Genomic DNA, 18,443 nt, shown 5'->3' with positions numbered 1-18,443 from the left:
ATGTGCTTGGACACTCTGAGTGGCCCTTTGAGCTGCTTCCTCAGCACAAAGCTACAGGTGACAGAAGAGCAGGAAAGCAAACAAAGTCAGCCTGACTGATCACTCAGCTGAAGCACTGCAGAGTGTTCTTATACAAAGAAGAGATCTGAAGCCCGATTGAACCACTGAGTCACACTTTTAAAGGTTTTTTAAAGAAATAAACACAGAGCTCTCACTCGGGTTTCACATGATGGATCAAACTGTTTGATTAGCCAGTTAGAATAAAGGCATTTGGGCCAGCTAGGAGACTTTAAACTAGAGCCATCGCCAAAGCTCTGCAGGCTACAGTGAGCTGTGGCAGAAAAATGATTAGTGCAGCAGGCGACATTCAGGGCCAGAGAAGCTTTAATGAAATCTGCTGTACTATATTTTAATAACTGCAGTCTTACTGGAAATTGTAATGTCACCTCAAGTTACACAAGGCATGAACAAAGCATTCAAATCATTATGACGGCCATTTTTGTGCACAAAAACGCCGCCGCTGCTAAAGTCTGGCTGTGCCGAGAGGAGGTCAAATGGAGTCGGAGGAAACAGCCACAAGCAGGAGAGCAGCACATCAATATGCCTTTCATGGACCTGCTTCAGGAACTGAGGGACAACGAAAGCAGCCACAAGAGCAAATACTGAACTGAGGCTTGAGCCCTGAAAGACATCACAGTGAGGAGTTTCAGATTTAGAGCTAAGTGAAGTCAGATCAGTTTAAATGAAGTCCTTGATGTGGGGAAGATTCAAGTGTCCACCACTAAAGCAGCTTCAGCCTCTGATAAAAGATGAAGGTTCCTGGTGTTTTACTGCAAATGCTTTTGTGTAGCAGCAAAGACAGCAGGGCTGTGCAGAGAACTGTCAGTATGTTTATTACCATCTTTATAATGCATCTTTATTTTAAATAATGCCATCAGCTCGTGACCATAGACTGTATATAAAAGATGCCCGCAGCCCTGTGACATGCGGCTACAGTCGATGAAAGGCTGGAGCATCGACTTATAAATGAACACCAGCAAGCTACGCTCATAAACAGTATGGGTGCAAACAAACATGCTAACTGGTGCTGAGTAAAGGACTTGCTGTAATTTCACTCACCAACACTGAAGCACAAACGTCTTGGGCAGGCAGCACGCTGCGTCACCTGTCAGGTAACTGCAAATACTCAGAGGCACAAACAGCACAGATAAGCTAAGCTAAAGCTAGCAGAGAGCAGCAGAAGAAACTGCCCACGGGGATACCAGTCAGACTAAATGCTCATGTCATCTCGACACTTTATGGCTTTCCTTGGTTTTACAAATGAAATTCACAGCCCTCCTTGCTAATGCTCGTAGCCACACCCTGAGCAAAGTGTGGCTGCACATCACTGGTTGCATGCTTATCTAAGGGTTAGCACTCTCCCCGCTCAGTCGGTTTCAGTTTCCATCCACAGAGAGAAAGAGAGGAGGGGGACGAAGAAGCCTGTCAGGGCTGCTGGCGTTGGAACTTCAGTTGTATATTAATATACATTTAACTGGCTGGGATTCCTTTGGTCAGCTGAGAGGAGCTGCAGTGTTTAAATGTGTAGCTGACAAGCACACATATGCCTAACTTAAAGGGGTTTTTTTTCAATCATATTATATCAGGATATAATGTGTGCTATAGTGTGGGCCCCTGGTGGGCCGTGACGGTACTGCAGGGGAGTCATGTACAGTTACGGTCACCTGTTTATATACATTTATTTATTTATATAAAAAACAAATTAGTTATTTTGAGATATTTCTCATTACTTTGACCTGAATTTACAGTTCTTGAAATGTGTCCCTTGGTCTGAACACTTTGCATATGACTGGGTACCAACACCATTTATAACCAGCAGCCTGGGTTATTTATGATTTTGGAATAAAACGAAGTGCATCAATGTCTCTTGTATTTTGAATAGAGTCAGGCTGTAGACAAGCTGGGCCCCATGATTTTCTGTTTATATGGAAACGGCCATGTTTTATCTTTTTTTGTGTGCTTCTTTGGCCAAATTCAGAACTCCATATTTTGTGACCTTGGTGGCCAAAGGTAATGTGCAGCACTTTCCAGGGTGTGAACTATTCTCCTTAGTTTGATGTGTTTGTCAGAGAAAGTTGCAAAGCTGCATGTGTCTTTACGTCTACCAGCTCCCGGGCCTGAACACCTCCAGATGGGAAGTTTAGGTCTCAGACTGAGGAACATTTCCCACATTATGGGATGATGTAAATTGTGGAGCAGCAGTGATTTGCATTCTAAATAGACTGGATGTGTTGTCTGGTGTCCTGTTGAAAGGCAGTTGGGTGAATAGCTTCCAGCTTTTGCTGATGGTTATACTGAGAAATGTTACTAATGGTGACATTATCGGCTCTCTGGGGTTTCAGTTGTCATTTAGAATTTCTCTCAGCATCCTCGTGTGTTTTGGCCTGTGCAGGTACATTGGTGCAGGTTCATGAATGCAGGCGCACCCTGAGCTGTCTCATAAATCCCTCCAGATTAATGTGATCAGTAAGACAGAGAGATTCACACTGACTTTTAAAACCCACCAGCTGTCTCAAAATAAGAGCTGAAATCCCAGCGTAGGGGAGCAAGTATTTTAAAGAATGGAGTGAAACATGCAGCTATTTTGTATTGAACTGTGACTGTGTACAAGGTACTTGAGGAGATAACAGGGGCTTTGCAGTGGTAATTCAAATCTTGCATCAGAGATGATGAAGTCGGTCTCCTGGAGAACTGCCTCGTGGTTAAAATAGTGAACCCGTCTGTAAAAAGACAGATGTGAAACCATAAATCAGGAGAAAGTGCAGCATTTTGATCTGATGGGACAGCCGTGCTTCAATTCAAATGAAAATCAGGCCCATGCAGCAGCTGCTTTATGGACTGCATGTTTATATCGAGTTTGCAGAGAACTGAAGGTGGCAGACATAAACAATGGAAACATAATGATTTTATACACAAACTGCATGTGAGATGTTTCACTGCTGCTACACTGCCACAGCAGAGACGCAGAGAAAAGAGGGAACATATCTGCAAATTCACAGAAAACAAAGAGAGGAATTAAACCAAAGGCATATTTACGTATCACTGCTGGCATAACTGACATGCATGTCGTGTGAGCGAGGCAGCGTGTGGTCTGCAGGACTTAGTGGAAGGTTTAACAAATGTCTGCTGATGCTTTCAAAGGAAGATGCAAAACAGAGGATGGCTGAAGGTCTCGTCACAAACATGTAGCTGCTAACTAAAGCAAAGTGACTTCGTTGCTGTGTTTTAGGGCAGGGAGATGTTTTTGGACAATACTGGGCCCCAGTGTAACATCATACTGGGACCACTCCAGCTTACATCTCTGACAGAACCATATCTGATATATCTGTGACTATGGGATGGCTCAGTATGTCAGTGGATGGGTCTTTTTTCAGTTTTCTTTCCTACTGTGAGTCAATGGGGGGTTTGTAACGGAGCCTCTGATTGGTAGATGTGTTCTTTCAGTCTGAGCTAAACATGAAACAGTTGGTGGTCTCTGAAGCCCTTCATGGAAACTCACTGGTGCTCACTGAGGTCTTCGTGTGTCCTCATCTGCTTGCGTCACTCTTGCGTTGCAGTGCTGGTGCTGCTGTTTGTGATGTGGATGAAGAGGAGGGATAAGGAACGCCAGGCCAAGCAGCTCCTCATCGACCCGGAGGACGACGTACGCGACAACATCCTGAAATATGATGAGGAGGGCGGTGGAGAGGAGGACCAGGTATACAAATGAACACTTCATGTTTTTGTAACTATTTATATTAGCCTGCTTCCTTCCATCACTGCCATACAGCAGCAACACACACACACACACACACACACACACACACACACACACACACACACGTCTTCAGATAGAAGACATAAAACACACACACACACACGCACGCACACACGCACGCACGCACGCACGCACGCACACACACACACACACACGTCTTCAGATAGAAGACATAAAACACACACACACGCACGCACGCACACACACACACACACACACACACACACACGTCTTCAGATAGAAGACATAAAACACACACACACACACGCACACACACACACACACACACACACACACACACACACACACGTCTTCAGATAGAAGACATAAAACACACACACACACACACACGTCTTCAGATAGAAGACATAAAACACACACACACACACGCACACACACACACACACACACACACGTCTTCAGATAGAAGACATAAAACACACACACACACACGCACACACACACACACACGTCTTCAGATAGAAGACATAAAACACACACACACACACACACACACACACACACACACGTCTTCAGATAGAAGACATAAAACACACACACACACTCTGCCTCTCTGCAGTTTTCAATCATCTGTCCTCCAGCTAAGATTAAGTGTACTACAAAGAGGACCTCGAAACAGGATTAATTGCTTTCTGTTGGAGAACAATTTCCTGTGTCTCCACACAACTTTTCTGCTGGTGCCAAGCACATAAGCCGCTCCGCACTTCTACTGCGGAAATGTTTAACCCCCGTTTACCCAGCCGACCACACTCAGGCCTGTTTTACTTTCTATAGAAGCGGCTCTCTGCGAAACAACAAACGTTAAACTGTGAACGATGTAGGAAGTGTGTTTAAAAATGTGAAAAAGCATGCAGGAGAACGCAGGCTGCGGTTCTCAGGCTGCACCATTTTCTCATCTGTAAGTCCTTTTGTTTAGCGCCTCTCCTCCTGCCTGCTGGGCGTCTTCAAACTAACTGCAGTCAGTCAAAATGGAAGCAAGACGATGTCAGCGGTAATACAGAAGCACTGGTACTCGCAGAAAGCGTAGCTTGAAGTAATATCGATGCTATGCTTTAGTTTCCTTCAAGTATCAGAAATAAACAGCAGAGTCAGTCGATTATTAGCCTGTGGAAGACTAACAATGGTTTGTTTTTTCATTTTTGTGATCATATTTATGCTTCTCTAATAATAAATGTAGAATTTGGCTTAGAAATATTACACCAGTCTAATCAGCAGAGTCATAAAGTAAGCTAACATCGCGAGGCTTCATCACTGACGAGGTAGCCTCCTGAAAAAAGCATCTTATTTTGAAGGTGACCTAAAACACAAATAGAAACATGTTACAACATGACACTACAAGTACACAAATACAACAGCAGATTCAACAAAAAGATAAATAAATGTGTCCTTTGTAAGATGACCTGAAACAGCAGAAAGGGAGGGAAGATGATTCTGGTCACACGACGATTCATTCTGGAAAGACCATATCAGGCTGTGTGTGTGAGAGGGTATAAAGATGAATATGGGACAAAAAACTATTTCAAAGAGGAAAGAAAATTCAAAATGAAGTGAAATGAGTGAAATTGCCTTTTGGATTTAGGGTGCAACCAATTCAGCGATTCATACATCAAACTTTTACTAAGCCTGAGAGTTTGGTTTCACAGCTGCACAGAGCTGAACAGAGCACAATCAAGAAATTTGCCCCTTCATCAAAAAGTGAAGGCCGCTGTCATCACCAGCTGGCACAGCCTTAAAGTGTTTAGCCCCCGATAGCCGTCAGCCCAACAGCAGCACTAAGGCTGTAAGCGTGTAGCGTGGTGCGTCGCAGTGATGCTGGTTCCTGATTTCTTTAAGTACCGCGAGGTCACCACTTTCTTCACATGAAATTCCTGAATTTAGAAGGAAGTTTGTGTTTGGTTGTGCGCGCTGTATATCTGTATTTGTAAAGATGACATTTAATAGTAAGACGGTAAAGATGATTGTACTCGCTGTACTTTGACTCAATGGTTTGAGCATGCTAGCATGCTGCTGTGATTCAAACAGCGGGACTGCAGAGCTCTCGTTTTACCTGATGATGGTTCTCATCATCACGTCTGTTCTTTAGTCTCACAGCAGAATTCTCGGGAATAAGTCAGATCCCAAATATGGGACAGTCTCATTATTATGAGTGATGCTGGTGAGCACGATGACAAACTGGCACCAGAACCGTTTGAGAGGAGTCACACGCTGCTACAAGCACAACATGAACGTGAAGAAGTGTTTAGAGCAGCCGCCTTTAACACCCACAGACACATTTGGACCCAAAACACTGCACATACTTTCTGACATCTAAAATGAAGATAACACTGATGTATATAGATGGTTTCTACCTTATGCTTTGTATAAGAAACTGTAGTGTGTTGCTTATGAAATCCATGAAGGTCTACAGAGAAACTCAATTTTATTTATGTGATGAACACATTTTGAACATTTTGGACTCTTAAAAAATAATAACAGAAAGAAACACTCTGAGTTGAAGGTCTCTGTCAAATGAATTAAAAAGCTGAACTTCAATGATGCACGTAACAAAAACTGTCGTGAGCCTCATCCTTGCATCGGCGTTGGGCTCTCAGAGCGTGTCGCCGAGCCTCGACCTGAATTTAAAAAATAAATTAGAAAAAAGCGCTGTGTCACTAAACAACGAAGAAAAAATATTTACAAGATATCTGCAGAAATATTTATTTTACCTGGTTAATGGGCCGTCTGCTCCTGAACCATCTTTAGCAGGACCGCGAGCTCGTCTGTGAGCGGCGTTTGTTTTTAACATGGTGGAGAACAGCTGCTCACATACATGTGTGGATGCAACGATCGACGCGACTCCAAGAGTTATTCCGGTCTTTCTCCACTCCTTCTCCTCACTCCATTTGTGATTGTGAGCAGGAGTGGCCTGCTGATGTGGAGTGTGATGCTTATTATGAGTGACCAAAATTACATATAATTTTATTTTAATATTTCACGATCACAATAATCTTCCAATTTAGAGCGAACACAAATAAAATGCACTTCGATTAAATACCGTGGCTGCGCGTGACTGAGGGCAAATAAATTCTAAGGGATGAAAGCGTCGGCCCCTGGCTTAGTACTGAAGTGTATTAGGGTCAACATCTGTGTTATTGTTGTTTTGTTCATTGAGCTCACATTAGTTTGGACTTAATATTGTTTCTGACTCATTCGTCTTCTTCCTCCTTCTGCTGTAGCTGTGCTCACATTTAGACAGAGCTTTGGAAAAGGCGTTTCCTCCTCAGTTATTACATTTGAGTCTAACTCAGCAACTTATAACCCAGTTTGAACACAAAGGGTCATGAAAGCCCCGAGGCTTTGTTCCAGCTCCTCTAAAATAAAAACGGACATTTCCATCAAAAGATATTCATTTTAAATATTTCTCTGAATTTGAAAACTGGGCCTTGATAAGCTTGACGAATCCTATCAATATTGTAAGTGATGAAGTTTTTCCAAACATCATAACAAAGTACATTATTAAGGGGAACACACTCAACAGAGCCTTGAATAAAACAGAGAAAATGAAAGCTGAGTGGCGTGTTGGTTGACTTTGGTTCAGTTCGTACTTTATTCCCTGCGGTTCAATAAACAGAAGCGCTGGTGTAATCTCTCTCCAGGCTAAACAATGGACACAAAGTTAATAAAAGAAAATCAAGGTTTGCTTCTTCCTTTATCATTGCCACAGTAGCACACTGCACAGGCCTTGGATGGTGTCGGGGATCTGCACTGTTTGATAAGGATTTTCATTTCTTTTCTACAGGCAGCTCAGCTCTTTATTTGTCTGGATTTAAGCTTCAGATAAAAAGCAGACTGAGTTCTCGGGAACACACTTGTGTGCTTAAGCATGCCAACACCAAGAAACACAGAGACATACTGTACATATACACACAGTCTGCCACCTGCTGTAGCTCAGGGGCAGAGCAGGTCAGCCACTAATCAGAAGGTCGGTGGTTCGATCCCAGGCTGCCTCCTGGCTGCAAATATCCTTGGGCAAGATACTAACCCCATGTTTGCCTACTGGTGGTGGTCAGAGGGCCCGGTGGCGCCAGTGTCCGGCAGCCTCGCCTCTGTCAGTGCGCCCCAGGGTGGCTGTGGCTACGATGTAGCTGCCATCACCAGTGTGTGAATGTGTGTGTGAATGGGTGGATGACTGAATGTAGTGTGAAGCGCTTTGGGGTCCTCAGGGACGAGTAAAGCAAACAAATGCAGGCCATTGGACCTTCAGCCGGCTTCTGCTTATGCACCATTAGCCAAAAACTGAGCTTCGCATGAGTTCATACAGGCTACAAGGTTGTTCAGCCTCCAGCAGATGATCTGATCTTAGTGCCAGTTCAGCATCAGCTGATGATAACCTTTTACACATTCAACTGACAGATCGTACAGTGTCATCTGTAACTGCAAGCTGCTTTGCAAACCGCTTCCTCCCAGCTCCAACATCTGGCCTCATCACTGTCCTATGCTGCGGTCCATCTATGCAGCAAAGACAGAGCCAAACCAGCAACTGTAAACTACTGCAGATCACCATGTTCTTTGACTAAACTAATAACACGCTATCTTTAAACGCTACGTAAAGGCGTTGACATGAAACAAAGTGAAATACACAGGTGCTCAAACTCTCTCGACATAATCTGATAACAGCGATCTGTGTGGATAAATGTCCGTCACAAGCACAGGTGAATGTGGGATTTGGAAAGTGCGAGAAGCCTGAGATTTAGTGTTTGGGAAGAACAATGACTCAGAATAACACTGAGCGTTTGTTTTTGTGCAAGAAAACATCATTAGAACAAAAGACCAGAGCATGAAAGAACCACAGTACTGCACCATAAAAGAGTCATGAAGGAATTATTAACATTTGTGGAAGTTTTAACCTGTTACGACTGGATGTTAGCAGCAGTGTGCAAAAACCAGGCTCAAGTCCAACATTTGTGTTTCTGAGGTGTCTCAAAAATTCAGCTTAACTTGAAAATCTCAAACTGTGTTTGTTCTTTAATTGTGGTTCCGTAATGATGCAAACAGATATATAGACAAACATATAGTCACTCATAACAAATGACTAAACCTGGGACAACAACTCCACTCAGTTTATAAATTCAGTTTTATTTACACAGCGTCAAATCACAACAACAATCGCCTAAAGGTGCTTTGTAAAGTCGACCCTACAGTAATACATCCAGAGAAAAACCCAACAGTCATGTGACCCCCTATGAGCAGCACTTTGGTGACAGCGGGAAGGAAAAACTCCCTTTTAACAGGAAGAAACCTCCAGCAGAGCCAGGCTCAGGGAGGGGCGGGGCCATCTGCTGCGACCAGTCTGTAAAGACACAAAGTAGCAGCGTTGCTACGCGGGGTGATTACAGCCATAATGCGCTGTGTGGGGGTTTCTCCTCACAGGTTTGTTGGTCCAGGATTTGGGACAATACCTAATAATATTCAGCGCCTTCAGGCGACTGTTGTTGCAATTTTGTGATACATTTTAATTGAACCGAGTTGACATTTTTATTGTTTTTCCTACTAGTTAGTCCTCGAGTGTCGTGCTTTGGTTTGGACTTGACAGCGTCAGCCTGGCAGATGCTCGGAGGTTAATGAGTTTTGCGTTCAGTTGAACCGTCCTTGAATTTAGAAATGCTGACACTTATTATTAAACCTCTAAACGTCAGAACAGGGACAAAGCTGTCACGTCTCCAATTTGTAAGTCATTCGTGTCGTGTAGAAAGAATTCTACATCTTTTCAACAGAAATGTGCTGGCATTGTTGTAAAAACAGTCCTCAAATGAAACATTCATTCAATCAGGTCATGGCAAGTATAGAAAGAAAAGAAGCAAAGATCGTTTTGTTGCTGCCTGGCAGGTTAACGCTGGGCTCTCAGTCACAGTGTTCTTCTGATTGGTCGTTATTGTGAATAAAGCCCAAGGTCAGTCCACAGCCTTTAGTCGATTTTCCCTGGAAACCAGAAAGCATGAATTGTTTTCTGGGAGGTTTCTGCGGTGACTCAGACACAACCATTCACCATGAGCAGGCTGTGACGCTCCTCTGATTGTATCCACGCTGTAGGAGAGAAGGTGAAAGACGAGCTGCGACTCTCTAAGTGGATGCTAATTAGTTTGCTTTAGGGTCGTTCTCATTTTTCCCCGAGGATGATGTGGGAGAAATGGTAGACATTGCATCACGAGAGCCAACTGTGCTCATTTGACTGGGTGAAATTCACTGAAACTGTTAAATACAGCTAAAACAGATAAGTCCATTAGCTGAGTGGGAGACTGCTGCTTTCATGAATCTGTCAAGTTCGTTATGAATTTTAGAATCCTTTTGGTATTTCCACTGCCACAGGCTTGCAGAGTACCTGGCATTAGGCTACGATTAGTGAGAATATATTATTATTCAATGATGGCGAGGATTGTTGGCCAGGAACTAATTTTTTCTCGTTTAGCTTGAAGTGTGAATTTATGGCAGCTTAAATATTCTGTCTCTTTTAAGGTGGAAGTGTTTGAAGTTGAATTCATATTTCAGGACACTCTGGAGGTCGCCGTGTCTCCGTGCATAGTAACGAGACATTTTAAGCCGTACAGGAAATGCAGCGTTTCTGACTCTTCACTACATTCAGGTAGATTTGGCTGCATGCAGCAGGTTAGTGGGCCACAGCTGTTGCAGCATTGTGCAGAGTGTAGAGAGGGACTTTCATGTAACGACTCTACAGCCGCACATAACAGTAGAGTATATAAGAGAGTGCTCTTAATTCACAACAACACAAAATGATACCCTGAGATGTTGCTCCTGGATAAAACAGCAGTGTAATCCCATTACTGGAGGCAGACATGAGTAATATGGCTCCATTATCTCACCTTAAATACTGCAGTTGTTGACAGTTAATTGTGGTCAATACTCATTTTTCACTCTGAATAAGCAACAGCAAAGTAGAAATCCAAAGAAGTTGTTCTCTGTTCAGAGCAGAGCATCCCTGCGCACCTCTGTCTGTGCTGCCACACAGCAAATCAATAGCACAGCCACCCACTTCACTGCTGGGCTTACAGCTCTGCTATTTTAACAGGAGAGTAGATAAAACACAAAGTGAGCAGCTGAACGGTTATAGCAACTTGGTATAATTGAGCATAAATAGTTTCAGATGTACAGAAACTGGCTGATCTCAGTGCCAACGGCAGCTGATAACCTGCTTCAGGCACTTTTCACACTGGGTCTGTTTGAGCTGCTTTAACCTGCCGATGCTTCTGGTCTGAGGTATGTGCTGTAAAGTCCAACATTACTCTGACATTCATGTAAACTTTACACACAACAGCAACAGGAAACAGCAGTTTAATACATAATATAACACATTATCCTTATGAAGCAATGGGATGCTGCATTAATCATCAATGGACTGTCCTGAGAACTCTGAGTGCTGCACAGGTTGTAGAGCCCTTTAAGGCAGGATTGTGATGCAGGGCTGTGTGACTCACTGTAATGCCAACATTTGTGTGTTTGTGTGGGTGTGCAGGACTATGACCTTAGCCAGCTGCAGCAGCCTGATGCCCTGGAGCCAGAGTGCGTCAAAGTGGGGATCAGACGTCTGGATGAGAGGCCCCTCCACCATGACCACCAGTACCCGCTCCGCTCCGCAGCCCCCCACCCAGGAGACATAGGCGACTTTATCCACGAGGTACGGCAATAAGCAGCATCTTTGAGAGGATACAGACCTGGATGACAACATCTTTGTGTAAAATGTCAGTCCGAACCTGTGCGTGTGCTTCAGTCGACTTCCAGCCGCACACACTTCAGACTGTTCCCAGATTAAATTCTAGTGTTGTACACATGCACTTCTAAGCACACAGGAAGTGATGAATCGCAGCTTCAGTGAAATACAGAGTGTCTGTCTGACAGCACTAAGTGAACACTGTGTCCATAAAAAGCTGGATTTGCCAACATTAGTTACTTTTGCTTCCCTCATCTTTTTTCCTCCTTTGGTGTCGAGCATCAAAGAGCGTCCAGGATGTGTGCAGTTTACCTCATCACCTTAAAGGATTTAAAATATTCAAGTTCAAACAGTTTGTTTAAAGCTCTGTGGAGGTATTCTGAGCTGCCAGTGTGAGAACGGGCCCGTTTCAACAGTTCTGACTGCGGCTATTTAAAACTGAAAGCTGAGCATATTTAAAAAGGGAAGCTCACATTAATCATCACTAAACTGATTCACATTTAGATTGTATTTCATTCTAGGCTCTGCTGTTTACAACATTTCCCTCAAATAAATGTCAGACTCACACTTTTTAAGCATCTTTGATCAAACTGTTGGAAATGATAGTTGTGAGCGTCACGAAGAGAAAGAAGGAAGCACTTCGTGGAGCAGGTGACATTTAGAAAAACACAGAGATGTGATGGCTTGACATGTGGTCACAGCCTGGCTACCAAACTGGAGGTAAATCCACAACGTTTGGTTAATCCCACAGACCAGCTGAGGGTCCTTAAAGGGCTGATTGAGTGTTTAGGGAAATCCAACTTTGATTGTTTTACTGGGCAAACGTTTTCAGCTATTTCTCATTTCTTTATATTTTGCTTCCAGTGAGTTAGACTCTCTTGGCTTTTTGTAGGATGCTGTTTCTTTGGACATTCACAGGATTTTCTTCTTCCTTTTTTTTGCTTAACACTGACGTATGAATCAGGTATTAAAGATGCACCTAAATCAAGAGATAAACCAGTGTTTATATAACATTTAACAGGGTTTAGTAAAGAACTGATATTAAATTGCATCTTTATGCACTTTATTACTCGAAGCCTGTTGCAAGAACAAATATTTTTCGCCCATTTCTTTAGTTGAATCTAAAAAAAAAAATGGTAAAGATAACAGAAAAAGTGTTTTTGAACCAACGAGGTGATTCCTGAAGAGCTTTGCTTGTCATATTTTGTCAGGACAAGAGTCTACAGCAGATAAAGAGTGAAAGCATTGTCTTTAGGAAACAGGAAAAAATACACAAAAAAGTTGACATGCAGTGGAAGAGATACATCTGGTGCTTCAGTTTATCCATTTACTGTTTGCACAGCCTCAGCAGAAATGGTCTCAGTGTAAAGCTGGATCTCCAGAAGAGAGGAGAAAAGGATGAGATTAGCCAAATTATACAAGAACTCGGCTGAAAACAGGTCTCATATATCAAGTTATCAACAACCTGCATGGAGGAGTTCGGAAAGGGTACAGTGTTTGTAAAAGTGCAGCTGTTACGGTCAGGAGCTGCATTTTAGCAGTGATGTTGGCATTCTTGTTAAAAATGATCATGAATGCAGAAAAGTCCAGTCAGATTGTGATCCAGCAGGTAACAACACCTGGAAGGCGTCTAATTTGGAACAGCCTTGTTATTCAGCATGTCATTCATCCCAAACACACGACCAACAGAAACAAACCTGGATGAAAGAACAATGAAACACTTTCAGGCACGGATTAGCCTCGCCAGAGCCCGGACTTCAGCATTATCGAAGCAGCGTGGGGTCATCTCGGCACAAAGTGGAATAAACTGCAGCCAACATCCAAAATCGATCCTTAGAGAAGCAGAATTATTCCTGAAGACCGGTTAATCTAATTATCAGAAAAGTCCAGGCTGTGCTGAAGGATCAAAGTGGTCGTACCAGATATTGACTGTCAAGCTTGTTACAAGTTGTTGCCCTAAGTACTGTCATTCCCATACATGTTTCAGTAAATTACTGCACCTATTTCTCATGTTTCTAGCAAAATCTGAAAAACGATGGGGGCTCAAGATTTTTGCACAGTGCTGTAGAAGAACTCATATTTATATTAATGGTCACAGTGTTGCATGAGGCTGCAGCGGCCTTTCTTATGTCAAATGAAACTTCTTATAATCACCGCCTCTGTGAGTGCGCCCCGGGGCAGCCATGGCTACAGTGTAGCTGCCATCACCAGTGTGTGACTGTGTGGATGACTCAGTGTAGTGCACAGCGCTCTGGGGTCCATAGGGACTGAGTAAAGACAAATACAGGCCATTTATAATCATCAGGTTCATATTTGATCTGTTTGAAGAGCGGTTTGGGATTCTGATGCTCTATAGCAGCGGTCCCCAACCCCCGGGCCGTGGACCGGTCCGTGAGTCGTTTGGTACGAGAGCTGAGGCTCGGATGTGACGTTCATGGTTTTCAGGGGGTTTTATCGTTAACTCTGTTTCCCTGGGTCGTTTCCCGTGTTGTAGTTGTGTCTTATTTTGAAAGAACTATTTACCATAGCAACCAGAGAGCATTGAGGGGCAGAGAGGAGGATGTTACTCTCAGTGTTGTTGGCGCTTTTCAGGAGGACGCTGCTAATAAAGTTACACAATTACACAGTGAATTCATGTTTATTGTTACAAAAGACCACAGTTTTTGTCTTTGTCTGTATCGTTTCATTTTGTTGTATTTATCCACCACACCTTAAAGGCCGGTCCGTGAAAATATTGTCAGACATTAAACCGTCTGTAGTGTAACTACTGCTGGCCTCGACTCATCACAACCCAAACTTGTAATTTAAGTTTAAACAATTAATAATGAAGAGCTTCTAGAACAATCAGATGTGCACACACACAGCACAGGCTCACATGTAAAGACACCTGACCAATCATTGCATTCAGTCCATGTGGATACGAGGTTCTCGTTAGAGTTCATGTACAAACTGTGCAGCACTGACTCGACTGTGAATGAGTAATGACCCACTGTGACGTCACTGTGTGTTTGCCACACGTGTGACTCTTCCTCACAGAAGCACACTCGCTTAGAGAAATAACAGAGTCGTCTTAACCCATCGAAGCATCTCAGAGAGACTTTTTCTTCAACAGAGCTGACATCATAATCTCAAGCACAAAGTTATCTGTACTGATGCAGCTGATGCATGTTGCTGTCTCTGCAGTAGTTGCATCCATATTATCTGCATGTGTGTGTGTGTGTGTGTGTGTCTGTGGTTGGGCTGCATAAAGACATCTGCCAAGCACAGCTATGAATAATGATCAGGAGCTGTCAGACATGGCAAGCTGATCTAGACAGCTTAATCCTACAGACATGACAAGCTGATGCAAGCTGATCCCGCCCCTCCCTCTCCGCGTTAATTCTCTCCTTCCATTGAGTTCAGAGTGACAGGAGTGTCTTCAGTCAGATGACAGGCGGGGCCCACAAAACATTTTCACAGCTTATCAGATTTGCTTCTTTCAGTTTAAGCGTCCTGAGTGACAGCGAGATGCAGTAGAAAAGGACTCCTGCTGCAACACATTTGAACAGACTTTTTTTGTTCATAAAAATAGTGCATGTTTGTGAAACACGTATGTTTCCTGTATGTAGGAGGGGTTTGGTGGTTTTAAGTTCAGGCCACCCTGAGTAATCTCTTCAATCTCCTCGTAGAGACAGAGCATCTGTCCAGCATGACCCAAATCCTCCTCTCTCCTACACTCCATAATCCCTCTTTCCTCCATACTGTCCATCTTAACCCATTCACACACACACACACACACACACACACACACACACACACACACACACACACACACACACACATAACCCCAACCCTAATTATGAGGAGTTGCATAGCCATGGTCCCCACACCAAATTCAAATTGTATTTGTCACGTACAGTCATACACAGTACGAAATGCAGTGAAATGCTTACACAACTGCTCGTGACCTAAAGAAAAAAAGGCTATGAATAAGATAGGAAATAAATATGAAAATTAAAAAGGGTAAATTTAACTAGGAAGGAATAAAATAAAATATAAACATTAAGGTTAAAAAATAAAATAACTGTACAACAAAATACACAGTATAGAAATATATAAGAATGTATGAAGAAATATAAATATTATATACACAATAACAGCAGCTGTACCAGTATTAACTGGAAATGAAGAATATAGTGACCAGTGTTATTTATTATTTAATGTCTTGTGCAGTGCAAATATGCTTAAAGTGATGAAGTGAAAACAATGTCCAGAATGTCCAGTGTGTGTAGGAACTATATGTGTGGGTCAGTACTGTGTGGGGGTGTGATATCGCCTGCAGGAAGAAGCTCCTCCTCAGTCTCTCCATCACAGCTGCATGAACAGTTTGTCCCCACTTCATCCAGAATACAAGGACCTGCCTCGCCCTCCAACCCTCCTCTACCTTACTCTGATCCAAAGTGCTCGTTCTTCTTCTCCTGGGACTGAAGTAGTGGTGGGAGTGAACACTGACATTTCAAATCCCAGTTGGTTGGGAAAGCGAGCTTTGCTCCCTGACGATGGTCTCGGTGGATCCACAGAGATCATCAGCTGGGCTTTTTTGCGGTTTTAACTTGGTCTTGTAACTTTTAGCGCCTGTGTTCAAGCATGAACATAGGTTTCTATAATACCCTCACGCTTACTGTACAGTTACTATAGAAATGTAGGATTACTATAATCCTCTACTTAATACTGTCAGACTTGTAGCTGCTCTACTATAAATTGTGCTTTTCTCAGTCACTGAGATTCTCTGGAGTTGTTACGGGTGGAAAACCTCTGGTATAAATACAGACGTATCTCTTCCTGATCAGCTGAAAGTTTACTTAGCAGAGATTTTCCATACAGTCTTCAGTGGTTTAGAAGTGATGAGTGTGGAAGTTCCCAGATTAACCTGTGTCAGGATGTTCTTAACCCACAGAAAACAGTGTGTGGGAGGTGTTATCACTCCCTGCTGCAGCGACCACTGATAAAGGAAATGAAACCTTTACTGACCCACTCATTTACTAACAGTAACGCACAACAGAGTGTCAGTATTAGAACCCGTGATGTGCTGCAGGTTCTTGTCTACAGGGGGGATAAAAGACCAAACTTTGGGTGGTCTCCAAAGGTCTGATGAAGCACATGGTGGTGCTACGATCCTCAGGCTCAGGCAAGTTTGAGAACGACTGGCCTAAAGTCATTTGCAGGCATGAACCCCAGACAGTGTGAGTGGAGTCAGCACCCAGCATGAAACGGTCCACTTCAGACTGGAAATGCTCCTTTTGGTTAGGACTAAGCTGTTGCTAGGGAAGAACATGGATGAGGTATGAAATAAGCACTCTGACCAAGTACAAAGGTCGGCCTCATAGACTACAGTGTGTCATGGGACTGCTTTAGACATTCCACGTCCAGCAGGCGATGACCGAGGGCTCAGTGTAGGAAACATCTCGGAGAAAGCTCGCATAATAATAATAATAATAATGGATTGCATTTTATAAAGCGCTTTACAATTCCACTATTCATTCACTCTCACATTCACACACTGGTGGAGGCAGCTACAGGTGTAGCCAGACTGACAGAAGCGAGGCCGCCATATCGCGCCATCGGCCCCTCTGGTCATCACCAGTAGGCGGCAGGTGAAGTGTCTCTGGTTACAAGACGAACACCCAACTCTTTGAATCGCTATCACTCTTATTTCCAGTATTGTTCCCTCACCTTCCTGCTCCCCCTCTTTGTTTTGCAGGGTCTGAAGGCAGCAGACAACGACCCCACCGCTCCTCCCTACGACTCCCTGCTGGTGTTTGACTATGAAGGCAGCGGCTCCACCGCCGGCTCCCTCAGCTCCCTGCACTCCTCCTCGAGCTGCGGAGACCAGGATTACGACTACCTGGGCGACTGGGGGCCGCGCTTCCGCAAGCTGGCCGACCTGTACGGCGGAGGGGACGATTAGCATTCCCTACTAACAACGGCCACTCTGCCCCCCACCCTTGCTTCGGAGCTCAGGTGGCGGGTGGGGTAAAGAAAGATGAAATTGGGTAAACACGGGGTTTGGATCTGCACTTCTGTATTTCTGCGGGACAGCTTGTAAAGAGACTCGCTGCCTCTTAAGGACAGTTTGATGGCACTAGGGGCCATGCTGACTCCTGGCCTAGCAAGGCCTGGCACTGGCTAGCATTCAGGCTAGCTGACATGATCTGAGCGTTAGCCTCGGTGCTAACAAACGCACGCAGCCAGAACAATGCTCTCAGAGAGGATGTTGTCTTTGTGATGGTCGAGAGCTTCGACAGCCATGCTACAGACGCTCATTTACACTTGAATCTTACAGTACAGCAGCACTGGGGTCAAATGTGCCTTTTGTACATTCTTTTGATTGTGTTCAGTCTTGATTCTTTTTGTTGCTTTAAATTTCCTGGTGTTTTGCAGCAGCAACTGGAGGAGCACTGCGCCATGTTAATGAGTGTGTGTGTGTGTGTGTGTGTGTGTGTGTGTGTGTGTGTGTGTGTGTGTGTGTGTGTGTGTGTGTGTGTGTGTGCGAGCAAGTGTAAACCGTTTCCACAGAGACACACTGGATGGATACTCTAAAGGGCAAAGCCTACTATGAGATGCCTTGGATGATCCTACCAGCAAAAACATGGCTTCAGTGTGCAGCTCTGGGTTTCACTCGGCCTACAGCATCAAACGTCTAGACTTGGATCTGATGCAACACATTGTAGTTGCAGTCGCAGCTGCGTGTGTTGCTTGGTGGCAGTGGTTGCTCATTTTCACAGTGCTCTAGTATTAATGTGACTGTCTGCATCAACAAACCTGGACAAGCTCAGAAGTTTTCATTTTCTCAGAGCTTCTTCGCACGCATTCAGTATCCGTCCTGGTCTTTGAGTGAACAGGAACGTTGCCTCGTCTGGCTTT

The 18,443-nt window shown here is 43.9% G+C and overlaps 1 protein-coding gene across 1 annotated transcript in view; it reads left to right on the top strand.

The window, feature by feature from the left end:
• LOC113006687 (cadherin-2-like) overlaps positions 1–18,066 on the top strand; it is a 103,071-nt gene extending 85,005 nt beyond the window's left edge. Inside the window, exons 14-16 of the mRNA XM_026142789.2 lie at positions 3,618–3,757; positions 11,346–11,507; positions 17,281–18,066. Coding sequence (XP_025998574.2) covers positions 3,618–3,757; positions 11,346–11,507; positions 17,281–17,487 — 509 coding nt within the window. The 3' untranslated portion in view covers positions 17,488–18,066. The remainder of the gene's footprint in view (positions 1–3,617; positions 3,758–11,345; positions 11,508–17,280) is intronic.
• Positions 18,067–18,443: the final 377 nt, after the last annotated feature.

This window comes from Astatotilapia calliptera, chromosome 15 (assembly GCF_964374335.1).
Source record: "Astatotilapia calliptera chromosome 15, fAstCal68.1, whole genome shotgun sequence".
Classification (NCBI taxonomy): Eukaryota; Metazoa; Chordata; class Actinopteri; order Cichliformes; family Cichlidae; genus Astatotilapia; species Astatotilapia calliptera.
This window is presented reverse-complemented; position numbering and strand designations above follow the sequence as displayed.